Genomic DNA, 26,081 nt, shown 5'->3' with positions numbered 1-26,081 from the left:
AGTCGCACTGAGTAGTCGCACTGAATCGTCTATGGTCAGTGGCTGTGGGGACTATTTGTTTTTTTCTGATGACTACCCAACACTCAGTGGCAGTGGTGACCCATCACCAAACTAATGGTTGCTGGGCTTAGAACTAGTACGAGTTAAGGTTCCCCGGTACTGGATTGAGTCCGTCAGTTAGTCATTTGGTTGACTATCTTCAAACCATAGTTATATATACATACATACATACATTTGTATATGAGTAACTATCATCATTAATAATTCATTATTAGTTCATTGTGTTGATTGATCATCTCAATGGTCATCAATCCATTTTAAACTTGATTGCATTTATACCTATACAATTAGTGATAATTTTGATTATTAACTATGACTCAAGAAGCCATACTTAGTCGAAAACTTATTATAGTGGGAGATGGAGCAATTGGTAAAACTTCATTATTATATGTATTCACATTAGGTGAATTCCCCACTGAATATCATCCAACTGTATTTGAGAATTATGTAACTGATTGTCGAATCGATGGTAAAACAGTTCAAGTAGCATTATGGGATACTGCAGGTCAAGAAGAATATGAACGTTTACGTCCATTAAGTTATCGTAATAGTCATGTAGTATTAATTGGTTTTGCATTAAATACTCCCGATTCTTTAGAAACTGCAAGAACAAAATGGATTGAAGAAGTTAAAAAATATTGTCCTCTGACTCCATATGTTTTAATTGGTTTAAAGAAAGATTTAAGATTAAGTACTAAAGATCATATTAATTATGTTCAATTCGAACGTGGTAAACAAGTTGCTCAAGAAATTGGTGCTAAAGTTTATTTAGAGAGTAGTGCATTAACAGGTGAAGGAGTTGATGATATTTTTGAATATGCCATAAGGACAAGTTTATTGGTTCAGCCAAAGACTAAAAATTCATGTTGTGTTATATTGTAAGTAGTTAATCAACGATATGATAGAGGAATTGATTTAGTGTAGTACTCTTAATGTAGTCATACTCCGTTATCGGCTTTAAACTCTCTGCTATAGTATACCCATCTGCTGTAGTATATTGGTGGTATGGAACTATATAGTACCAAAATAGCAATATCTACGTTAATATTGCACTATTGCACTATTGCACTATTATTCAGAATTAGACTATTTTAGTGACACTTCGAATTACACTATTTTAGTCAACACTATTCAAATTACACTATTTAGTATAATACTAGTATAGCACTAGGCTATGCTATGGTAGACTTACTCCACTTCTAGTAGTCTATACAATTACTACTATTCGTCTACTATACTATTAGTATACTCTAACATTACCACCTTATAACCTAACCTTATAACATTACTACAACTTTATTACTATACTACAACTATATTACCATTACTACTTATTTTTGCACTCCTCATGTTCCTCCTCCTGAAAAAATATGTGGAGCAGCAATAAGCGGAAAAAAGAAATCCCCTAACGGATCGATATCTGATACCCGAACTCTTCACTATAACAGTCACCTTTATCACGTTTACTAATTCCTGTTCATCCATATAACCTCAAAATTTACTGAAGTACTTTCTTTATCATTACTTAACTACTCTTAAATAGTTCTGGTCCTATTCCAGTATTTCCAAACATCCATTCTGTACGATTATTCTTTGTACACTCATCATCCTTCATCTGCCCCCAATTTTTTTTCACAATCTCCCTCACTAATTTTGCCATATCCCTGGATCACAAATTCTGCTTATAACTTAATAATTATACTTATAATACTTTTAATTAATCCTTAACACATATAATGGCAAACACCACTACAGATCAAAATCCTCTGGATCCTTCTCAACAACTCCCAAATCGACTACCGTCTAATGGTTTTCGTCGGACCTCCATAGATTCATTTGATCTCGTTGCTGAAGATCCTTTACATCATTCTCGTCAACAAACTCCAAATAATAATTCAGTATTTGGTAAAGCAAAACAGTTTCTTGTTCAATCAATATATCTCCCATATATTTCCCCTAATGTTGGAGTCTCTTTACTCATTTTATCACAATTTTTCAATTCAATAATGGTAACTACTTGTAAATTATTAGTTACTGATAAGGATTTTAATGTTCCAATTCATCCTTTACAAATCTTATTTGTTAGAATGTTTATTACTTATATTTGTTGTCTTTTATACATGTTACTCACTAGATCTGTACCTGATGCTCCATTTGGTGCAAAATCTTTACGTCCATTATTATTTTTAAGAGGTATAGTTGGATTCTTTGGAGTATTTGGTTTATATTTTTCTTTACAATATTTATCCCTTAGTGATGCTGTAGCCATTACATTTTTAATTCCTATGGTTACAGCCTTTTTAGCTTGGACTATGCTTCGTGAAAGTTATTCAATCTTAGAAGCTGTATGTTCAATTATTTCTCTTGGTGGAGTTATTCTTATTGCTAAACCTCATTTTATTTTTGGATCTGAATCAGATTCAGAAACTTCGGTTGATGAATCTATTGAATCTTCTTCAACTGAAAAGAGATTACTTGCTACAGCTGTTGGACTTGTTGGAGTTTGTGGTGCCTCTTCAGTTTATATTATTCTTCGTAAAATTGGTAAACAAGCTCATCCTTTATTATCAGTAAGTTATTTTGCTTTAACTTGTTGTATAATTACTTTTGTGGCTATTCTTATTATACCAGGTTTAAGTTTTGTATTACCATCTAATGGTTATCAATGGTTATTATTTTGTTTAATTGGATTTTCAGGATTTTTTATGCAATTTTCATTAACAGCTGGTGTTCAAAGAGTTGCAGCTGCTAAAGCTTCTCTTATGTCTTATTCTAATATGGTATTTGCATTAATGTGGGATTTAACTATTTGGGGTCATCTTCCTGGTATATTAAGTTTATTAGGAATTATTCTTATCATTTCCAATGCATATATTATTATTAGATATAAACCAGAAGATCCAAATCATTCAAATACCACATCTCCTGATCCAGATCTTGAAAGTGGTAAGTATCAGAATCTCAGCAATTCCGAATCTATTTCCTTACAAGAATTCATTATCGATGATGATGATAATGGTGAAGAAGATTCTAAGAAACCATCACTGCATTGATACATATAGCATTCGACTTTTTTTTTTATTATCTACATTTACATTTGGTTTATATAAACTTTCTACGTTTTCATTTCGGTCTCTTAATAGAACCTGTTTATTACTATATTCCTTTATTCTATTTACATAATATATGCCAATCTATAAATCATCTACCCAGTCTAATTCATATTTAACCTGATTTAATCGAATTAATGCTCCATTAACTCTTTCGTCCACTATACCTACGTATTCTTCTCCACTACGAGTAAAATCTTCTACGTGGCCTATCAACTTCCGTGAATTGTCAAGATTACTGACTATATACTCTAATTGTAATGAATCATTGGGTTTGGACGGTAGTGCTCTTATCTGAGGGATCCACTTTAGGGATGGTGTATAATTGGTATTGCTATTATTAGTACTGGTACTGGTACTATTGGTAATGGTACTATTGGTATTATTGGTATTATTGTTATTGGTATTATTGTTACGGCTAATGGGCGTGGTATGCCGTATCTCATGTGACCCCAGGACTCTAGAATTGGTGGCTGACGTCATGATTAGTTGGTAATATTCGGTGGTGGCTATTTGTTAGTGGTTGTTTGGTGGATAATGAAGTCGGGATTAGCTTCCCCTTTAAGCTTCTCGCTTTTTCGTGCGTGGGTGCAAAATTAAATTGTATTACTACTACTTACTATTTAAGTTTTTATATACTTTTATATACTTTTATATCTATGTCATACCATAAACTAAACGATCGTGTTTCCAGGCCTTATTGATATCTACTGGTAAGTCACGTTCATCTTCCACTTTAACTACTTGCCAATTTTTATCTAATTCAGTAAACAATTTGGCAATTGGCTCAGGATACCATCTTTGTCCCGAGAAGGAGAACCATCCGAGATGACCACCAGTAGTGGTGGTAATTAATGCTGTATAAGGGTTCAATTTGACTTCATTAATGGGTAATGTTCTGAACCCCGTAATTGGATCATCCTTTGAGCTCAAAATTACAAGTGGAACTCTTACCTTTAATAATCGTTGAATGGGTGATGCATGTCTATAATATTCATCAGCACTATTAAATCCAAATAATTTAGATGTGAATAAATCATCAAAATCACGAAGATATTTTACCTGTTGATAATTTGCTGGATTCATCTTGAAATCATGGACGAAGGAATCATGTTTTAAGAATCCATTGTTTTGATAATGTTGATCTAAAAGATTAAGTAAATTTTGACACATACTTGGAGAATATACATTATGTCCTATTAAACTTTCTCGTAAATGTATAGCACTATCAGGGAAATCCCAAGGTGTACCAAGACATGCTGCCCCCTTTATCATAGGATAAACATTATCACTTTCTTGACCTAAATAATTAGCAAGAATTGCTCCACCTAAGGAAAATCCAATAAGATAAATTCTCTTATTTGGCCATCTGGGTTTGATATGTTCATTAATAAGGTATCTTAAATCGTTAGTCCATAAACCATTATATAATTGTGGTGAAGTAATAGTATGGTGAGCACAACCACGAGAATTTAATACAACAGCATCAAAATCATATGGTTGGGAAGTAATCTTAAATAATACAGCTCTAAGGTATGCTTCATATGAACCACCTGATAATCCATGAAGGGCAATTAATAATGGTTTCTTGTCATCTTTAATTAAATCAAGCTCCTTTTCAGGATTAAGATACTCAGTTCGAGGAGGAAGATCTTTAATTTGAGATTGTGGTTTATACTTTTCATGATCTGGATCAGATTCTGAGTTTGCAGGTACTACATAATCAAGAGCAATCGTTGAAGTACCTTCCCAACGATCATATTTGAGTTTGTCACCATTCACTTCATAAGTTTTATTTTCAACAGTTAATATACGACGTTTATAATGAACTTGATCGATATGTTCAAATGAATTAATGGCTGTATATGCAGTTTGGAAATGACCAGAAGACATTAAAGGATTTATATAAAAGTAACTATCTTGATAGAATTCAGGTACTGCCTTTTGAATGATTTGTGGTAATGTCGATGAAGATTCAATCTCATCTTTTGCTGAAAATTCCACAGGGTTCTTTGGGAAATAATTATCCACTTTGGACCTTATCCAGTTTATTCCTACCATTATTTAATGATATTTTTATTTGGTATAATTGATATTTTGTTAAGTAAAGATTTAATATCGATGGACCCTATTTTTTTTTCAACCTCGGCTACATTGTATTGAATATTGCGGTAGGGAGGCTACTATCGGCACAAGACTCTAAAGGAATATATTATAATTGCTCAGGTATAACATTACTACCACAATAAGTAAATAAAATATATATGATATCACCTATACAACAATATTGAGCAAGAAAGATAATATTGTTATTGCTACAGACAATATATATATAGTTGCAAATAGTTAAATTAACATTATTAAAGCATTGTAATTGTATTCATTATCGTCATCCCAATTAGGCCGAGGACCTGCACACAGGCCAAGTCTCTCGTATCAATTACCGACCTCAATCAGTAAATACAGCCAGTACCCGCATTTCCCCATTAGTGATGAAGTCATCCATTTTGAGTAGTCCACTGCTATCATGCAGTACACTTCTCTCTCTTGCCACTGGTAATCGCAAGCCTATTTTCTTAACTATGTAACCCAACCCACTACCACAAATTCGAAATTATAAAGAATTGGAATTGCTCCTCCTAATTATATTTATATTACTTCAGTAAATTGTCTGAGTTCTACCTTTATAGTTTGGATTTAATTAATTACTTTTTATAAGTTAGTTAGAATCAAGCGGTTAGCCAATCTCAGCCAGTTACTTTAAGTTTTTTCATATTACTTGTCCGTTATCCTTCCTCACCACCCCGCTTAATAGATTGTTTCACTATCATTGATATCAATTAATCTTTATACTATCATTATTTCATTATGCAATTCACGTTATCAACTTTAGCCACAATTGCAACTGCTTTACTTGCTTTACCAGTTAATGGTGCTAAGCATTCAACTAATTTAAAGAGAGTTCCTCTTGAAGATACTTTAGGTGCTAATACTTTCCAAGAATATACTAATGCTTTATCTAATAAATATGTTAACTTATTTAATGCTGCTAATGGTAATTCTGAATCTCAAGTTCATTTAGGTGGTGGTCAAGTTCCATTTATTCAAAAGACTTCTGGTTCTGTTGATGCAAATGGTCATGATGTTCCATTAACTAATTATTTAAATGCTCAATATTTTACAGAAATTCAATTAGGTACTCCACCTCAACCATTTAAAGTTATTTTAGATACTGGTTCTTCTAACTTATGGGTTCCATCTCAAGATTGTTCTTCTTTAGCTTGTTTCTTACATGCTAAATATGATCATGATTCATCATCTTCTTATAAAGCTAATGGATCTGAATTCTCTATTCAATATGGTAGTGGATCTATGGAAGGTTATGTATCTCAAGATGTTTTAACTATTGGAGATTTAGTTATTCCAGGTCAAGATTTTGCTGAAGCTACTCAAGAACCAGGTTTAGCCTTTGCCTTTGGTAAATTTGATGGGATTTTAGGTTTAGCTTATGATACTATTTCTGTTAATAAAATAGTTCCTCCAGTTTATAATGCCATTAACAAAGGTTTATTAGATTCTCCACAATTTGCCTTTTATTTGGGTGATACTGATAAGGATGAAAATGATGGAGGTGTTGCCACTTTTGGTGGTTATGATGATTCTTTATTCACTGGTAAAATTACTTGGTTACCAGTTAGAAGAAAGGCTTATTGGGAAGTATCATTTGAAGGTATTGGTTTAGGTGATGAATATGCCGAATTAGCTAATACTGGTGCTGCCATTGATACTGGTACTTCATTAATTACTTTACCATCATCTTTAGCTGAAATCATTAATGCTAAGATTGGTGCTACTAAATCTTGGTCTGGTCAATATCAAATTGAATGTGAAAAGAAGCAAACTTTACCACCTTTAACATTAAATTTCGCAGGTTATAATTTTACTTTAAGTGCCAATGATTATATTTTAGAAGTTGGTGGTTCATGTATTTCAGTTTTCACTCCAATGGATTTCCCTAAACCAATTGGAGATTTAGCCATTGTTGGTGATGCTTTCTTAAGAAGATATTATTCTATCTATGACTTGAAGAAAGATGCTGTTGGTTTAGCATCAGCTAAGTAAAATAGTATATTTGTTGCATCATAAATTTTATTGATTAATTTATTGTTTAGTTCTTTTTTGCTTTTACCTTTGCTTTTACCTTTCCGCTTATCTATTTACTATGATGTCTAAAATTTGCACGATTTTAATAATGACTTCATTAGTATAATATAATTCTTACTTACTTTGTTTAACTTGAATTAAAAGTTTAACCTACAAAAATATATTATTATATACTTAATTAGTTCATATCATACATATCTATTTTTATCGTCTATTGTATTATAAATTAACAATGTAGCACTATTTATAGATTTTAGGGGGCAGGTAACCGATTTGGGCGCGTAACCTCAAAATCAAAATAGAGGGCTGGCTAAATGCTGCAAAAAGTGCGACCCTTAAATCAGCCAGCCTTCTGTATACTCTAAATTGTGATTTGAGATCACATTATCATCAGCACAATTTCACTTACATACGTGATGTCGCCTCAAGAGAATGATTCAGTATGGAATTTGATTTGAAACATCTCTCAATTATCATTGTTGAAGTGCTTCTTTATACACTAAAACACCTCGAATTCCATTTATCTTAGATATATCAATCAGTGTCATGAGTAAAATTCAAAATCCCAACTATTTCCAACCTCGACTTCCTCCTTCTTTACCACCTCCATCCTCACTTACATTAATCAAACCTCCAAACATTCCCAAAGATCATACTCCCTCATCACATACCTTAGGAGATTACATATCAGATTCAGATTCTAGTGTAGTTGTCAGTCTTAGTACAAACAAGATCCTTATGAGTTCTAGTCCAGAAGCATTAAACCGTTTGGAAGTGGAATCCACCTCCACAAGTTCCCTCCCAATTTCCATTCCTTACTATCTCATTGATAATAATAGTCATAATTATTCCATGGATACTATTAGTTTATTAAATAAATCAGATGAAAGTCCTCAGTATCCCAACACTCAGCATCTTAATATAACTCCTAATTCAAAATCAACTACAAATAATAACAACCCGAATATAACCCAGACAAGTAATAATCAAACTCAGCTGCTGAAGTCTCAATCTCAACTGATCCAACATACTCAGCAAAAACCACATGTAAAAATTGCTAGTCCCTTCATTAATTCTTCCACCAACGTACAATCCGAACATGGTGATAGCTCATTTAATCAAGTTCCCAAGAGATTCTCCCATTTTATTATTGATCAACAGTCACCATATATAGCACAAAGATTAGATAATTTAAGTGATGGAGGTAGTATGACCATTGATAGTGAATCTGAAGTGCCAGGTATAGTCAACACCACAAGACTAAGAGATCCATCAGCTTTAAGTAAACGATTAAGTAATAGTGATTCCGTATCCAATTCAGCATCTCAAGTTACTATATTCTCAACTAGACCACTGCCTATAGAAGCACATATGCCACGAGTAAGAAATCTGAAACTACAATTCAAGAGAAAGGGATCTATCAAACAGAAATTTGATGAAAATGATCAATTATATACTGCATTATCCAATACATCTACATTAACAAGACAATCCACTATAAGATGTAAAGAAGGAGGAATATTCTATAGATTAAAACTTCGACTTCGAAAGCTAGTTAAAAGATTGAACTTCCTTAAATTCAACAATTTTAAAGCATCTTCTAAAAAATCACATCCATCTATGAAACGTCAAAAGACAAAGACATTAAAGAGAAAAGTCAGGGAAAATCCAAGAAACATTAGTATCAGAAGTATTATGAAATCAAGAAAAATAGCTTCCATTTCCAATCCATTAAATAATCCTGATCTTGGTGATGGTAGAGGAGCTCAAAGAGTAACTACTATTGATGATCAATTGAAGTACTTAGCTGGTGCTCCAATAGAAAGCGTTAATTTAATTCAACAACAAGAATATCAACAAGATGGGAAGTTAAGGCATATTTCCAAATACATTGATCAACAAATAGAGTATGCCACTAAATTACTGGTACCAAGAAGTCAAACCATTGAGTATCGAACCAATCCATTAGCAGAATCTCTGCCTGATGATGAAAGAATTCAATTACCAGAATTCAGAAACGAAACCATAAATGATGATGATAATGAAAGTTTGGCACCTCCTCCACCTCCACATCTCCTTTCCAGTAATCATAATTACTCCAAATTTCATGGTATGGATGTACCTGACCTTTGGAGATCGTACTTGGGTAATGTCATCTACAAGAGAATCTTGTTGAGACAAGAGATTAGTTTATTCCAGAAGTTCATGGCTGAAAATGAAACTCAATCACAATCACAAGCTCATGATATTACTAATAATACTAATACTAATACTAATACTACTAGAGGGTCTGTTAGTGATGTCTTCCATAGTGAATATGGTATCTACTCCAGCATCAAGAGTTCTACAGTATCAGAAATAACAACAACTCCTAGTGATATAAGTTCTATTCTATCAGAAGAAGATATGGTCCCATCTTCACCTGATGAAGAACAAGTATTCCAACAGAAAATATTGAATAGAAGATCCATATTGGGAGAGATGTTGGAATACGATTCAGATACTGATCTGAATGCTTCATCGATAGGATCCGCCTCATCAGCAGGTGGTGGTGGTGGTGGTTCATCCTATTATGGCTCATCAATAATGGATAGTGCTAGATCAGAAATACTTGTCCAACGATATGGAACTCAACAAAGAAGTAGAGGTAAGAATATTAATATGAATAAAAGAATAATTACACAACCAACTATGAGACCACAAATTCCATTAACTCGATCAAATGGATTTCAACATAATCTCAATCAGGTATAGTTAGATTTTTAAAAAATACTTTAGACAAATGAAAACATTCAATAAATTATATATACAAGTAAAAAAATAAGCATACTAAAACTACTATTCATGAAGTTGTAATTATATACAACAATAAATACAATGTGGATAACAACTTCATAATCAGTTTGATTTATAGATTAATATGAAAAGAATGGGATAAGAATGACGTGAATGTAAAAATAGATAGTTAAAGAAACTCAATGAACTAATAATAATAACTCTTTCAAGTCATTTAATTCTTTGGTTCTTCAGATGATGAAGATGAGTCATTGGATTCATTGTTCTTGTATAATTTTTCAAAGACTTTTAAGGATTCATTTTGTAATTCTTCAGTCTTAGTCTTTAATTCAGCAGCATCAACTTCTTCACCAGATTGAGCTTTAAGAACAATTTCTCTTAATGAAGCAATTTGTTCTCTAACTTTATCAGCATCAGCAGTTTCAACTTTATCCTTAAATTCATTTAAGGAATTTTCAGTATCATTACATAATTGATCAGCTCTATTAGCATTTTCAATAGCTTCTCTTCTAGCTTTATCAGATTCAGCGAATTTTTCAGCATCATTAACCATCTTTTCAATTTCAGAATCAGATAAACCAGATGATCCAGCAACAGTAATAGAAGCATCTTTATTAGAAGCCTTATCACGAGCAGAAACTTTAATAATACCATCAGTATCAATATCAAAAGTAACTTCAATTTGTGGAACACCCTTTGGAGCTGGTGGAATACCAGATAAAGTAAAGTTACCAATTAATTTATTATCTCTAGTTAATTCTCTTTCACCTTGGAAAACTCTAATTTCAACAGATGTTTGACCAGCAGATGCAGTAGAGAAAATTTGAGATTTTTTAGCTGGAATAGTTGTATTTCTAGAAATTAATCTAGCGAAAACTCCTCCCATAGTTTCAATACCTAAAGATAATGGAGTAACATCTAATAAAACAACATCAGTAACTTCACCAGCTAAAATACCACCTTGAATGGCAGCACCCATAGCAACAGCTTCATCTGGGTTAACAGCTTTAGATGGTTCTTTACCAAAGATAGATTTAACAGTTTCAATAACCTTTGGCATTCTTGACATACCACCAACTAAGATAACTTCAGAAATATCTGAAGTAGATAATCCAGCATCCTTTAAGGCTTTCTTACATGGATCAACAGTCTTTTTAATTAATGGATCAACTAAACTTTCAAATTGAGCTCTTGAAATTTTTTGATTAATATGTTTTGGACCAGAGGCATCAGCAGTAATAAATGGTAAATTAATTTCAGTTGAAACAGTTGAAGATAATTCAATCTTAGCCTTTTCAGCAGCTTCTCTAATTCTTTGAATAGCCATTCTATCCTTTTCTAAATCAATACCAGATTCTTTCTTAAAAGTTTCAACGATATTTCTAACAACAGCAATATCGAAATCTTCACCACCTAAATGAGTATCACCATTAGTTGATTTAACTTCAAAGACACCAGCACCAATATCTAAAATAGAAATATCAAAAGTACCACCACCTAAATCAAAAACAGCAACAACTTCACCATCATTCTTTTCTAAACCATAAGCTAAAGCAGCAGCAGTTGGTTCATTAACAACTCTTAAAACATTTAATCCAACAATTTTACCAGCATCTTTAGTAGCTTGTCTTTGAGCATCATTGAAATAAGCAGGACAAGTAACAACAGCATTTTTAACTGGTTTACCTAAATTAGCTTCAGCAGTTTCTTTCATTTTATTTAAAATAAAACCACCAATTTGTTGAGGAGAATATTTTTCACCTCTTGCTTCAATCCAAGCATCACCATTATCATGTTTAACAATTTTATAAGGAACTTGATTAATATCTCTTTGAACTTCTTTATCTTCATATCTTCTACCAATTAATCTTTTAGTAGCAAATAAAGTATTTTCTGGATTAACAACAGCTTGACGTTTAGCTGGAATACCAACTAATCTTTCACCTTCTTTGGTAAAGGCAACAATAGATGGAGTAGTTCTACCACCTTCAGAATTTTCAATAATTTTTGGAACTTTACCTTCCATAATTGCAACAGCTGAATTAGTTGTACCTAAATCAATACCAATAACTGGTCCACCAGGGGCTCCAGCATTTGATGAAGTTGAATTAGCACGAGTACTTAAAGTACTTAAAGTACTAACACGACGGGCAACGGATTGGACTGAGGCTGAGGTTCTGGCTGTTAACATCTTGGACTTACAGTATTCTAACTTAGCTAGTGTTTGTGTTTGTAACTTTAACTTGTATTAAATACTAAAGTTAATGAGCAAAGTTACTTGATCACTGAAAAATCGTTCGCCATTAGTGAGAATTTTTTTTTCCGGGTTGGGCGCACTTACCCGGCAATTCAGCTAGAGAAGTCAGAATTCGAGAAAGTTCCAGAGACTAGTGAGCATTGAGATGAGAAGCAAGTCAGTCATTCAATGACTAGTGACAAAGTTATGAGAGTCAATGTTTAGTGAAGTTTAATGGTAGTGTAATATATTATTACTTATAGTAATAATTATTATACGACGCAAAGTCAGGTGATCAGATGTAGCATATATTATAGTTATACATAGAAGAAGAAACAAACACTAATAAACAGAAAGTAGAAAGTAGAAAGTAGAAATAAGAATCACAACAATAACAAGTAGTAATAAACTTACGAAAGTAAGTCACTAGGTAAATTCCCATTCATAACCCATGTTAAAGATTTTTCTCCTCTAAACTCTTCAATATAACTAATTATATCTTGTGGTGGTTTACCATATTTAATGGTCCCTCGCTCTATAGCATCACATAATTTCTTTCTTCTTTGAAATCTTTTTGATTCTTTAGATCTAGAATCTCCTCTCCATTCTTGTTTACCATATTTAGCATCCATTTGACATAATGGTGGTTGACCTCGAAATCCCTTAGTAAATTCATCATAAATTTCTTTAACTGAAGTAGGATTATGTAAGAAATCTACAACAATATTTGGTCTCTTATTAGATCCAGGATCTCCATTAACTGATCCTCCAGATCCATTACCTCCAGAATTTCCTGGTCCATTACCTCCATTATTACCATTTCCTCCACTAATAGCTCCAATCTTTCGTTTATGCAGTTTCTTATTCTTACCTTGTTGTTCTTGTGCTTGACGAACAGCTGCGGCAGCCACGGCTACTTGATGCAATTGAGGATCCATATTCCCATCTAAACTAGTTTGACCTGTAATATCTCCATGACTGCCAAGTACTTGTTGATCTACTTGATTCTGAGCTTGTTCTTGAACTTCATTAACTTGATCGTGATCATGATCATGATGATGGTCATGATGATGATCATGATCTCCTAAGACATTATCTTGAACTGAACCTAAGGAGTTAAGAATCGCTTCTTGACTTTTATTTCCAACAAATTCATTAATTATGGTAGTTAATCTTTCTATTTTATTATTTTGAAATTCTACTAATTGTCTTATATAAGCTACTTCTTCTGATAAGGCATTAACTTTATCATTTTCCAACTTTTGAAGATTCTCTTCTAATCGTTCGAGTCCAAGTCTTCCATACGTTTGTTCTTCTACATTCCTAATGGGGGATTGCTGGTTACCCGATGTGGATAACATACTTGTGGCAGTTAAATGGTCTAGTTTATCGACTGGTTGACTAATTGTATCCATTCCACTTTGATTGCAAAATGTCGGATATCCCATCAAAATGTAAACATTATCATCATTGGAAAAGGAGACTTTTTTCCTGGTCAATTTTGGGGGGGCTGAGAGACACGACACATACACGGTCCGTTAGTGTGTTGATTCCTGCATGCAGTGCCCATATTCCCTCACACCACTCAAAAATACTAAGTGAGTAAATATCACGGGGATCTAAGAGGAATCAGACCCCATATCTCTTTGGTTATCGCCTGTTTTATCTATGCCATTTGTGTCATATTTGTCATTTGTGTCATATGTATCATTGTAATCCTCTTCTGGATAATTTCCTTCTTTATTGCTTTCTTCAGAATCGGTTGGAATTGTTTCCTCTTGTTCTATCTCTTGTCCAAACTCCGACGGATATGATCTTCTATCATAGGAATTATCCGTTTCATTATTAGATTCATAATTACCTTCATCATTATAATGATTTATGGATCCAGAGTCAGTGTATGCATAGTCAGCCTCATCACCACCGTTATGGTAGTTGTAGTCTTGGTATTCTTCTTCTTCTTCATAATCATAGTTCTCCTCTGAATCAAATATAACCAGATAGTCAATATCTTGTGATGATAAATCCCAACCAATCAAGGCTAATATTCCAATTCTATAGCCACTGGATCTTATATAAATAACTCGACATTTAATTTCTGATCCAAAGTTCTTCTTAGTTACTGCCCTTAATTGATCTAAATTCAGACTCTTTGGTAAAAATAATCCAACATTTCTAGTATATTGTAACATCAGTTGAACAAGTTTATCTATAGGAAATGGATGCATTTCATATAAATCAAACAGATCCTTTCCTCTATTGTATGATGTACCACCCCAAGGTGGAGAACAGAATATGAAATCAAAAGTATTATCAATATCATCCTCTTTCCTTAGATCTTCAGGTACCCAATGAATAGGAACAGAACCATCTTCATCTATCTCAGTAACTTCATTCCAATCACCAACTTTTGTCCATATTTTATCAGCCACTTCATATATCTCAGCATTATGCATAGAACATCTAGCATTAACTAAATTAATATCAATACCACCAACATTATCAAAGTAATATGCAAATTGAATTAAGTTCCCACCACCTCCACAACAAACATCTAGGATATTCTTAGCATCAGGAAGTAAATATTTCACAACTCTAGCCGTAAAAATAGCAATTGACTCTGGTGTTACCGAGTACCATAACTCCGAAGTCATATATACCCCATCATCAAATCTACTGAATAGTTGATATCTTCGACTCCAGAACTTTTTACATCGTGAAGGTAATGTCTCATAAGTATGCATTAATAATTCATCACCATTCTGTATTTCATAATAGTCTTCATCTTCTGGCTGTTCTTGATACTTATTATGGTGTCGTCTATTATTACGTTTGTTATTCCGTCTATGGTGCTTTGAACGATTCCGTCTAGTATGTACAAACTCACTAGCTTGCTTAATGTCTGACTCTGATGGTGGAGATCCGGAACTCTCTCGTTCTCTTTCTCGTTCGCTTTCTCTTTCTCGTTCTTGTTCTTGTTCTTCGTCCCCTTGTTCATTGATCATGCCTTCTTCTTCAATGCGTCGTTTCTTATATACATGGTGGTCATCCGACAATGGAGACTCATCCCATGACGATTTGGGTTCTGTGACACTTTCAGTGGTTCCCGATCCATTGCCACTACCGTCTTCACCGACTACTTGGTCGTCTTTAGTTTCTTGTTGGTCCATAGTTATTTCATAGTAGACATTGATCTGGAAAATGTCTTCGGATATTTATAGCCTCTATCGGGAAAAAAATCCGACACATTTGCGCTCAGAAAATTTTGCAACTTGTCTGTGAAATATATGAAATATTCTGTTAAAAATTATAAATTTAATATACGATGGTATATAACTAAAGAAGAACTAAAAATACAATAGTAATATTACATGGAGAAAATGTTGGTGAAATGTATTAAGCATTAAATCTTGTAGATTTTACCTTCACCTGAGAAAATCTTGTTTTCTTGTTCCATTTGCTCTAAAGCTGCTGATATCTCTTGTTCAGAAAATACATCTTCTTGAGAGACTTCATTATTAATGGCTTCTATGACACTATCAATAGGAGCTGCTGAGTCATCATTATCAAATAATGGAGATCGAATGATTTTTGACATTGTACTTACGAATGTAGCATATCTTCCTGAATTAATTCCAGTATCTGGTGCATTTGTTCCACTGATACTTGTTTCAGTTAATGGATGATTTGAAGTACCTTCTGATATACGTAAGTTATCAAGATTATTTTCAATATCTTCATCATCATCTTGTTGTTCTTCTCTTGGAATTGGTGGTGGGGTTATAGAAGGAGTTCTTTGTTGTAATTGAGCTCTAAGTCTAGTTCTAGCCGTACTTGGTCTTGGCAATATTTCTTCTTCTTCTTCTTCTGATTCCTCATCTGATGATCCTGGCTCTGATTCTGAATGAAGTCCAGTCTTTTGCTTTTTAGATTTAGATTTTCTAGTAATTTCTTTGAATAAAGCAAATCTTAATAATTCTTCAGCAACTTTAGCATCTTTAACTTCAATAGTCTTTGATAATCTAACTTTAGCATGAGCAGTAGATAAACGAATTAAAGTTTCTAGAGTTCTGGCAGTTATAGGAGCAGTATGTCTTTGGTTATTATCTATTAAATCATTTCTTAAAGCTGAATAAGTATTCACAATATAATCGGATGCTCTTTGAGTTAAAACTGGTTTAACTCTTTGTTTAGCATATTGAATATATTTCTTTAAAAATGGTATAGATAAAATAGTTGGAGATTTTTTAGATGATTTGGAAACAGCTACACCGGCATGTAATAATGAATTAAACTTTTCAAATACTGGTTGATCTAATTCTTCTTGTTGAAGTGAAGTTTCATCACCTACAGCTAATGATAAGGTGGTTTTTTCTCTTATTGGTTCACCTTCTAATAAACCGGGTGGAATGAATCTATGCATTCTTAAAACATGTTCAGAAATAATTCTATCTCTAGTGGGTTGAACATCATCAGTAACCACAAATAATAAATCAAAACGTGATAATAATGAATCTGGTAAAGCAATATTTTTATGAGGATCTTTATGAACATCATATTGACCAAAGACTGGATTGGCAGCAGCAATAACTGAACAACGAGCATTCAATGAAGTATGAATACCAGCTTTTGCAATTGTAACGGTTTGTTGTTCCATAACTTCATGAATAGCTACACGATCGATATCAGACATTTTATCAAATTCATCAATACATACTACCCCTCTATCGGCCAATACCATAGCACCAGCTTCTAATCTTCTTTCACCAGTTTCTTTATCAGTAGTTACCGCTGCTGTTAAACCAACCCCTGAAGAACCTCTACCAGTAGTTGCAATTGCTAATGAAGCAGTATTTAAAACAAATCTTAACATTTGAGATTTAGCAGTAGAAGGATCCCCCACCATTAAAATATTAATATCACCTCTTAAATGAGTACCATTATCTAAATTCTTTTCTACTCCTCCTAATAACATTAATAAAACTGCCTTTTTAATATAATCAAATCCATAAATAGAAGGTGCTAAAGATGTTGATAAAATATCAAAAATCTTTCTTTCTTTAGATATTTTATTAATATTTCTAATATCTTGATCAGTTAATTTTTCTTGAGCTGCTACACCAGTAGATCTAGCATGTAATGGATAAACTGAATTGGCTAAAATAACTGTTCTAAATGAAGAATTATTATTTGCACCTCCACCAAGGGCACGATAAACACCAACTATTTGAATACGATCACCAGGTTTAGTTAAATCGACTAAATCATCATCTAATATAACATCTACAGATCTTGGTAATTGACCAGCAGGAGCTGATTCAGGCATTTCTTGAACAGAAATCTTTTGATGATCTCTATAAGTTGAATAACCATATTCAGTAGTTAATCTATGACCTTCCATATCTTCTTGAGGATAAATTGCTGGGGTTGAAATAGGGTCAAATGAAGTTGTTTGATCCTTATATTCTCTTGTATGAAATCTCTTTGTTTCTTCAGCATAATGAACAGATCTAATAATTTTTGGACGAACTAAAGATGCTCTAGTTACAATACCTTCAATTGATACTAATTTTGAAAGATGACCTGAATTAATAGATCTAGGACTTACATGATGATCCCCAAATGAACCTTTAAATGATAAATAAAATTGTTGATTTTGATCATAATCATCGGGGAAATCAGGATCTGATGGGTCATAAATTGTAAGAACTGTATCTCTTAAAGCTCTTTCACAAGCTGGTAAATAATCAGCTGGTGAATCCAATAATCCTCTCCAGAATTCTTTATCAAAGTCTCTTACTTCATCAATACTAATACTTAATCGATATTTACCCTTAGTTAACATATCTTTAATACTAGTTCTATAAGTTGAACCTTCATCATCAATTCGATCTAAAAATTCTTGAAATCTTCTAACTCTGTCACCAAAAATGGCATCTTGTGGTTGTTCAATGAACTGTGATTCATCCATTGTTCTACGCTTTGACTATAAGTATCCAATGGCTGATGAATATTAGTAGGAGTTCTTAAATGTATTTGGGTTAAGAATTTTCTCTCCTTTAATTCAGTTTTTAACAACCGAAAATTTACAGGAAAAAATAAAAAAATGTCAAGACGCGTTTCATTAAGTTTCCCAATTGGGATTAATTACTCGGGGCGTGTATTGTTGCAAAATTGTAATTGTACTTTGTACTTATACTAAAATTTACTTATTTACCTTATTTAAAAATCTTTAAAATCTATAAAGTCCATCCTTTAGCATAAACATTAACACTGTCATCAATTTCGAAAAGATTTGAAAATTCTTCAAATTCTAATGCTGCCATAGTCTTATATCTTCTTGTTTTTTCACTATCTAATAAAGTAATATAACTCCAATCTAAGAAATCTTCTAAATTATACGAATGTTTTCTAAATGGTTCACTAAAAATTTTAGCCAATGTAGCAATATTAGGATGATAATGAGTCATTAAAGTTTCTAATTCCCAAAGTGATGAACCAATAGCATTGGTTTTCAATGGATCTTTTTCATCATTATCAAATGGATCTTGATAATCTCTAGATGCAGATGTATTATGTAACATAATCATACAAGTAGGATGTCTCTTTAATAAATTATAAGTAAATGGAATAACAATAACTGCTCCTGATGCACTTGAAGCCATAGCTAATCTAGCTAATTTCTTAATGAAAGATGCAACTAAATTGGCTGATAAATGTGTAGATGAAAGGAAAAGATCACATAATCTAAAAAATCTTGATCTATAACGAGTGTATAATAATTCTGGAGTTAAAAGAGAATATAATTTGGTATAAAAGTCAGGATATTCAAGATTATATTTCTTCATTAATTCGTATAATGAATTCAAAGTTAAGATTGGAATAATTAAATCATCTTTAATATTATAAGAATCAGTTAAGAAATCCATAATACTTTGAGGTTGTGCCATATTAGGAATTATTCTCTTATGCAATATGAGTAATATGGATTTATATTGGGATGCCAATAATGGATAAGATAATATTACTAGAATAGATTTTTGATATTGAGTTTTAAAAGTAGATTGTTTATATGCAATAGAAGGTAATTTAGATTGAATCCAGGTAGAAGATTCTTCTAAAGATTCACTAGATGATAATAATAATTGACTTCTTATTATAGTAAAATAATGAGCAAAGATTTTCCTTAATTCACTTTTCAGTTTAATAGTTTTCCATTCTTGTAAAGTTTCTGATAAATTATTAAAGAAATAGAATTGTAAATCCCAATTAATTTGAAATTTTTCAATAAATTCTAATAAAATAAAATTATCACTAGAACCATCCGACAATATTTGACCATTTTCACTTAATAATAATGCCTGTATAAGATTTTTATATGTTATATTGGAAAAGAAGAGATCATTTGGTCCTGATTTTAAATTCTGACTTTCCAATTTAATGAAATTTAATCCGATTTCAAGTAAATCCAATTGAAGGGATGTTTCATATGCAAATTTTGTTTGAATAAATTCAAATATTATGGATTTAAAATTATCAAACTTACTGATTAACCATTTAACTACTAACTTTTGATTATCATCAAACAGTTTCTTTGTTACTAATTTTTCATTCTGTAATAAATTTTGAAAACATTTAAATAAAGTCAATGATACTTGACGTCCTACACTTTCAATTTGATTATTCTTTGATTTCTTTAATTCTGATTTCACTAACTCATATTGTTCTAATAATATTACGAAATTGTTGTATTTAGATGACTGTATGATTTCACTTCCAAGATCTTTGATAGCTTCTATACTTAATAATCCTGAGCCGGACTCTACCAAAGTTTCATCTTTCTTACTAGATTTTTTACCCTTTGGCACGGATGCAGCCTTTCTCTTAGGTGCCATTTTAACTATTATTATTATTATTTAGAGAAATACCTTTCGTGTTTATTAAGGTAAATAGATGCAAATTACCCTAAGATAAAAATTTATATTCAATATTAAGATGAGTGCTTATATGCCGGAGTTACCCGCATCAATGGATTTTTTTTTTTATGCTATAAAAGTCTTGCGAAATCCTACTCAAAATTGTCGATTTTGATGAAGGGTTCTTTTAATCTTTATATGAACCTTCCATAGTTTTATACTAATATGATGAAATCTCGCGTACTTCCCACGACAATTCCCTTTGAAGTTGAGTCTTTGCTCTTGAGCGAGGATTCCTTTGAAAATATCATTTCCTTACGGGAATGGTTGGGTTTTACTGGTGAAGGTGTCTGGCGCAAAACTTCTTGTTACTTAATACAGACGCTTTAGAGAGTTTCTGACCCTTCTTTCAAAGTTTTAGAATTTTGGAAGGATCATATCAACCTTGTAGAATATTATGGGTAGTTGCGCATATGGGTTATCTAGTTTCTTGATCCTCTATTGGTTTTATTTTTTTCTAATTTTGATAATTTTGATAATTTACAAATTTCTACTTTAAATCAAACATTAATATTTCTAAACGGTTTATTTATATGTGGAGTGCCCCAAAAGATATACTAATTATACAAAAGTTATATAACAAAGACGAATATAAGTGTTAACCTGCTCTGATTGAGACGATTTGTTGTTAGTTTAATAATCATACTTGCTATTGGCAATAGGATTATCAAATATGGATGAATGAATCAATAATGATTCTAAATGGATGGATATTGTTTAATGGATCAAATAGATCATTATTCATTATAAATTAAATAAAGTAAATTAAATTAAACGATGGGAAAATGATGATTTTAATAGCTTAGATGAAAGTTTCATATGGAACTGGAGCTAAAGTTTGAGGAACATTACCTTCAGTGGAGATGATTCTAGCTTCTCTTGGTTTGGCTGGTTGTCTCTTTAAGTTAACTTGTTCACCCTTTGCTTTGGCTTCTTTCTTTAAAGCAGCGTTAGTTTTAACTCTGTTTAAGAATTCTTGTCTACATTTAGAGTGTTTGACGTGTTCAACTCTTAAGTTAACTCTCTTTTCAATATATCTGTTACCAACAATCTTGTTAACAATAACACCGACGGATGATTTGGTGACGTTATAAACGATACCAGTCTTACCGTGGTAGTATTTGTGTGGCATACCCTTTTGGATAGCACCATTGGCTTTAATATCAACGATATCACCAACCTTGTAAACCTTTAAGTAGGTGGATAAGGCAATAGTACCATGTTTCTTGAAGTCACGTTGGAAAGCGTAACGAGTACCTGATCTGTAACCACGACTAAAGACATATTAAAGTTAGTATTCTTCCTCATTATTATTCTTAGACTCTTAGAGTTATATATGCCCTCCATTCTTCAATTCTAATCCCCACATTGCAAGCAAAGATTGCTTGAAACGTGCTAATAAGTTCAAAGCACGGCAGTTCAATATAACACCTTATGGATTCATTAATTCACACATACGATTTACCCATTTTGTTATATTATATTTGATTAGTTAACAAACTATACACCTAAAGGTACAATTGGTTGAAAAATTTTGTATATTAATTTGCTTAGTTTTGAGAAATTTTCCTTTCTGATACATTTAGTCATGTGATCCATGGTCGCGTGCCTGCTTGAAATTACAGGGTTGTAGCCCTGTTTTGTTTATTTATCGCGCAATTTCATATCATTTCTAATTTTATTTTTAGACATGATCGGTCTGCAACAAAGCCGAGCTTCTATCAGACACAATAAGGGTTGCCCCAAATTTTACAAAACTAACCATTCTCCACGAATTATCATTATTTATACTTTTATAATAATCCGAGTGTAGCTTAGTATAATATGCCTATACATAAATTAAGCGTTATACTTACACATAAAATTAAGTATAGTAATACTTAATATATCTTGCGGGTGATTGTTTTGGCTCAGGAGGGAACGGGGAAGCTTTAAATGTACTTCCCAGCCTCGTTTACGCTCTTATAAGAATAGCCACATCCCTTAAATTTTTAAATCATAATTAAATTCTTCTCTTATCATCTAACTAGATATCATTCAAGATGACAGATCAGAAACCAATTCTTACATGGAAGCAAAATATAGCTTCAACTTATGTAGCTACGTCTCATCTTGTGGCCCATACTTTTATTAATATGGTACTTAACTCCTTGGCATATAATGTAGATTTATATGATAATCCAACTAATATCAAAGAGAAGTTGTTGGTATCAGCATTTTATTTACTTGCAACAAGTTTAGTTATATGGGTTAGTGGAAGTATTGCAGACTTGATTGGCCATAGACGCTTATTCAACGGCGGATGGTCTTTAACTTGTTTGTTTTCATTTATACTGGGAGTATCATTATGGTATAAACTAGACTATATATATCTTTTGAGTCGTATTTTGTTAGGAATTAGTGGTACCTTCATTGTACCATGTATTTTAGGACTTTACGGTGGTGTAATTAGTGATGTTCAGATACTCCTTGATTATAGTTCTATGTCATTAATTTCATCCGGAGTCTTTGGTGCTTTATTAGGAGATTTTCTTGGAAGTCCAGTGCCTCAATCTAAATTACCCATAATTTATTTGGTTTTAACTATTGTTAGTGGATTATTCGCTTTTAGTCTGACAAGAGTTTTTGATGGCTTTGATGGCATTGATGGTTCCGATAAGTTCAATCTTAAAGATATAAAAAAGAGATCATTGTTAATAGATGGAATTTTAAGTCTTGTATTTATGTTCTTTGTTGCAAGATGTTCTTTAAACGAGAATTTTGCAGTCACTTCGGTAGTGACATTATGTGGGTCAGTAAGCGTGTTTGTTGTTTTCCAAATCATCAAATATTCATTGTTTCCGAAGGCTTTGTTCTCCACACAAATTGGATTATATTTTGGTTCTATCTTAATCTCTTTTATAACATTTGGAGTCTTTTATTCTAAATTAATTATGAACATCGACTTGATGATTTCTAAAAGGGACGGTGCAATGCTCCTTATGATCGGAGTTATGTCTTCCTATTTTTTATCAGCCATTCTTTACAGATTGAAACCACTGTCAGCTATTTCAATCTCTTCAATTTGTTTTATTCTTGCAAGCACATTAATGACAGTGTTTGCAAAAAATTATAACATTTATACCGTTAGTTTTCTGCAAATCTATATGTTATTCTGGCATTTTATTATAAGTTTATTTGCAACTCAGATGTATGCAACTGGTATATTATCGAATGAATATCGTGGTAGAATTGGTTCATTAATCTCTACCATTCTTTATTTTATAGTATCCATTTTCCTTGCACTGTCAAATTATTTGGAAATTTATGTTGAAGAGAAAGCTGGGAAGGATGCAGCAGGTCAGTACAGCATGTCTGTGATTTTTGGTATTTATATTGCTGCCATTATGAACTGTAATGGCCATGGGATATCTCATATGTACAATATGTGGAAGCTTGGAAAACAAAAAGCTGCTGCAGCTAAAGCCGCTGCAGATATTTCAAGTAATGATGAAGGTAACGAATTAAGGGAAGAGGATGAAGAACCATTACTTGAGAAGATAAATTAGTGTTAGTTAATTATAGAAGTTAGTTATGCATATTAATATTATGATGATTTTTATATTTTGCAACTGGTGTAAACATAACCGGTGCAGGCATTTCCGGTCAGAAAAAAAAAATAAACAAAGCCGGATAATCCTCGTAAATAGTAGTACAAAAAGTACTGCGATATAGAATAGAACAAGTATGCATGGGTAGAAGCTAATAATGGTAATTGTGGGTATTTTATGAGCAAGTGATGCAGATCAGTAATAAACAATAATAAACAAATCAAATCCTCCCTCATAATTCCTCGACATACAAGACATCTATTATCCCTTTGATGGATCTTCACACGTTTCAATAGTTAATTGTTTTTTTTATTCAGTATTTTGTCTGACTTATAACTATATCATCAAATATGATTGATGAATTGACTCCTCCGGAGAAGCATCATAAGCATAATGTTATTATTAAATATATACTCATTATTATTTCCTTCTTTGGATCTATGATCTTCGTTAATATCTTAGTGACTGGGTCAATAATCCATCATTTCTATAACAAAATACTTGGAAGATATCACTTCGAAGAAATTGACTATTCAAAGAATAAGCATGGTTATATACCGAGACAAGCGTATCCTGATATCAAGAATTTAAAGATTGTCGATGATATACGATACTATGCCTTACAGTTAAATTTAGATTTAGAAGAGCATATAATAACTACAGAAGATGGATATGTTTTGACTTTACATCATCTAATCGATCCCAAAGAATCTCAAGAACAACGACATTCCAAAAAGCCTGTATTATTCCAACATGGACTTATGTCCTCTTCGGGAGCCTTTTTTACTTCAGGTTTTAACTCAATTCCATATTATTTCCATGAAAAGGGTTATGATGTATGGTTAGGTAATAATCGATCCTATTTTCAACCTAAACATACATTTTATGAACATTTGTACACTAATGAACAATTTTGGGATTGGGATATTAGAGCCTTGGCATATTTTGATATGCCAGCATTAATTGAAAATGTTCTTACCCACAAACCAAATCATTCAAAATTGATTTTGGCAGGCCATCTGCAAGGTGGATGCCAAACCTTTATTATGTTAAGAAATCCCAAATTATCACATATTCATGATAAGATAGAATGGTTCATACCGTTGGCTCCAGCATGTTTTCCGGGTCCAATATTCCATAGATCAGGATTTTTGTTATTTATGCACTCTCTAAGTGAAACAGGATTCATGATATTATTTGGTTCTTGTGGCTTTATAAGATATTTGAACTTTTTAAGGAGGTTCATGGCTACTACTCCAATTTATCGACCCTTATCGTACTATATGTTTAATTATTTATTTGGTTGGGGTTGTAAAAATTGGGATAGTAATACAAAAGTATGGAGAAGTTTAATGTTATTTAATGTTGTGCATATATCTACAAGATTAATGATATGGTATACAAGTTCATTTTTAGAAGAAAGTTTTGCTAATCAATTGTTACCTAAGAAAGCTTATAAAACAGGAGAGAATCATTTATTTAATCCCGAAGCTAAACAAGGACCACTTCCAACTCCTAAAAAGGCATATTTACCATTTGAGAATGCATGGTTTGATGGTTCCGACCATACGGTTCCTATCATCTTATTCACAGGTGGATCGGATGATATGGTGGATGGAGATAGATTAATTACTCATTTAAGACATTATGAACCAAAGTATGAAGAAGGTAAAAATCTTCATATCTTTAAAGTCCCAGATTTTTCTCATTTAGATTTAATTTGGGCTGTTGATGCCATTGATAAAATAGGAATAGATACAGTCAATATTTTACAGGGAGTAGAAAAACTGGGATCCTCGAATTACGATACGCCTGCAGCAGTCAAAGTTGACAAGGGTAAGATCGAAGATCTTGCTTAAGATCTCCTGTTATTTATAGTATGGTATAATCATTTCTTTATTTATTTTATTTAATAATATTAACTTAAAACAGATATCTCATAATGTGCGGTAAGAAGCGGCTATTGATTCAACTAGTCATTCGTTTAGTAAGTGGAAGGAGCTGTCAAAGCTGGTGACTGAATTATTTTGTGGGGCAGGGCTTATTTTGCGTTCCTTATATATTGCGGTGTGGATGTTACGGCATTATTAGTCCACAAATAGAAATAGCGCCAACCAATTGCCACAAAATAATTGCAGTTAAAATTTTC

The 26,081-nt window shown here is 32.4% G+C and overlaps 14 protein-coding genes across 14 annotated transcripts; 6 read left to right on the top strand and 8 right to left on the bottom strand. All coding sequences in view use genetic code 12, as the record gives it.

The window, feature by feature from the left end:
- Positions 1-61: 61 nt before the first annotated feature.
- RHO2 (Rho family GTPase) lies at positions 62-1,369 on the top strand. The gene has a single exon (XM_064883756.1). It carries the CDS (start codon positions 373-375, stop codon positions 940-942), a length of 570 nt encoding a protein of 189 aa, XP_064739463.1. The 5' UTR covers positions 62-372; the 3' UTR covers positions 943-1,369.
- RJT21DRAFT_21292 (uncharacterized protein) lies at positions 1,370-3,184 on the top strand. Its single transcript, XM_064883757.1, has one exon. The coding sequence runs from the start codon at positions 1,797-1,799 to the stop codon at positions 3,111-3,113; it is 1,317 nt and encodes a 438-aa protein (XP_064739462.1). The 5' UTR covers positions 1,370-1,796; the 3' UTR covers positions 3,114-3,184.
- On the bottom strand, positions 3,184-3,740 carry RJT21DRAFT_21313 (uncharacterized protein). Its single transcript, XM_064883761.1, has one exon. It carries the CDS (start codon positions 3,651-3,653, stop codon positions 3,255-3,257), a length of 399 nt encoding a protein of 132 aa, XP_064739461.1. The 5' UTR covers positions 3,654-3,740; the 3' UTR covers positions 3,184-3,254.
- On the bottom strand, positions 3,741-5,635 carry RJT21DRAFT_21294 (putative carboxylic ester hydrolase). Its single transcript, XM_064883758.1, has one exon. It carries the CDS (start codon positions 5,229-5,231, stop codon positions 3,828-3,830), a length of 1,404 nt encoding a protein of 467 aa, XP_064739460.1. The 5' UTR covers positions 5,232-5,635; the 3' UTR covers positions 3,741-3,827.
- On the top strand, positions 5,635-7,555 carry APR1 (proteinase A). Its single transcript, XM_064883760.1, has one exon. It carries the CDS (start codon positions 6,039-6,041, stop codon positions 7,290-7,292), a length of 1,254 nt encoding a protein of 417 aa, XP_064739459.1. The 5' UTR covers positions 5,635-6,038; the 3' UTR covers positions 7,293-7,555.
- A 325-nt stretch (positions 7,556-7,880) lies between these two features.
- On the top strand, positions 7,881-10,088 carry RJT21DRAFT_2098 (uncharacterized protein; the record flags this gene model as incomplete). The annotated part of the gene is made up of 1 exon (XM_064883736.1): positions 7,881-10,088. The coding sequence occupies one exon, from the start codon at positions 7,881-7,883 to the stop codon at positions 10,086-10,088; it is 2,208 nt and encodes a 735-aa protein (XP_064739458.1).
- Positions 10,089-10,216: 128 nt separating this feature from the next.
- On the bottom strand, positions 10,217-12,548 carry SSC1 (Hsp70 family ATPase). The gene has a single exon (XM_064883759.1). The coding sequence runs from the start codon at positions 12,319-12,321 to the stop codon at positions 10,345-10,347; it is 1,977 nt and encodes a 658-aa protein (XP_064739457.1). The 5' UTR covers positions 12,322-12,548; the 3' UTR covers positions 10,217-10,344.
- A 228-nt stretch (positions 12,549-12,776) lies between these two features.
- On the bottom strand, positions 12,777-13,781 carry RJT21DRAFT_2096 (uncharacterized protein; the record flags this gene model as incomplete). The annotated part of the gene is made up of 1 exon (XM_064883733.1): positions 12,777-13,781. One exon carries the CDS (start codon positions 13,779-13,781, stop codon positions 12,777-12,779), a length of 1,005 nt encoding a protein of 334 aa, XP_064739456.1.
- Positions 13,782-14,495: 714 nt separating this feature from the next.
- Positions 14,496-15,110, bottom strand: RJT21DRAFT_82865 (RNA methyltransferase; the record flags this gene model as incomplete). The annotated part of the gene is made up of 2 exons (XM_064885341.1): positions 14,496-14,747; positions 14,799-15,110. Coding segments are annotated over 2 exons (564 nt in total), but the record flags the coding sequence as incomplete, so codon positions are not given.
- Positions 15,111-15,626: 516 nt separating this feature from the next.
- MCM3 (MCM DNA helicase complex subunit) lies at positions 15,627-18,498 on the bottom strand. The gene has a single exon (XM_064883755.1). It carries the CDS (start codon positions 18,335-18,337, stop codon positions 15,770-15,772), a length of 2,568 nt encoding a protein of 855 aa, XP_064739454.1. The 5' UTR covers positions 18,338-18,498; the 3' UTR covers positions 15,627-15,769.
- Position 18,499: 1 nt separating this feature from the next.
- On the bottom strand, positions 18,500-20,333 carry NOC4 (ribosome biosynthesis protein). Its single transcript, XM_064883754.1, has one exon. The coding sequence runs from the start codon at positions 20,259-20,261 to the stop codon at positions 18,606-18,608; it is 1,656 nt and encodes a 551-aa protein (XP_064739453.1). The 5' UTR covers positions 20,262-20,333; the 3' UTR covers positions 18,500-18,605.
- Positions 20,334-21,144: 811 nt separating this feature from the next.
- RJT21DRAFT_118784 (putative 60s ribosomal protein L21-a) lies at positions 21,145-21,811 on the bottom strand (the record flags this gene model as incomplete). Its single annotated transcript, XM_064881157.1, has 2 exons — positions 21,145-21,616; positions 21,801-21,811. 2 exons carry the CDS (start codon positions 21,809-21,811, stop codon positions 21,145-21,147), a joined length of 483 nt encoding a protein of 160 aa, XP_064739452.1.
- A 272-nt stretch (positions 21,812-22,083) lies between these two features.
- On the top strand, positions 22,084-23,979 carry RJT21DRAFT_125237 (uncharacterized protein). The gene has a single exon (XM_064882819.1). It carries the CDS (start codon positions 22,385-22,387, stop codon positions 23,888-23,890), a length of 1,506 nt encoding a protein of 501 aa, XP_064739451.1. The 5' UTR covers positions 22,084-22,384; the 3' UTR covers positions 23,891-23,979.
- On the top strand, positions 23,980-26,015 carry RJT21DRAFT_118781 (sterol esterase). Its single transcript, XM_064881156.1, has one exon. It carries the CDS (start codon positions 24,283-24,285, stop codon positions 25,789-25,791), a length of 1,509 nt encoding a protein of 502 aa, XP_064739450.1. The 5' UTR covers positions 23,980-24,282; the 3' UTR covers positions 25,792-26,015.
- The last annotated feature ends 66 nt before the right edge of the window (positions 26,016-26,081 follow it).

The sequence above is a fragment of the Scheffersomyces amazonensis genome, assembly GCF_036850825.1.
Source record: "Scheffersomyces amazonensis strain UFMG-HMD-26.3 chromosome Unknown RJT21scaffold_2, whole genome shotgun sequence".
In the NCBI taxonomy this organism is placed as follows: Eukaryota; Fungi; Ascomycota; class Pichiomycetes; order Serinales; family Debaryomycetaceae; genus Scheffersomyces; species Scheffersomyces amazonensis.
This window is presented reverse-complemented; position numbering and strand designations above follow the sequence as displayed.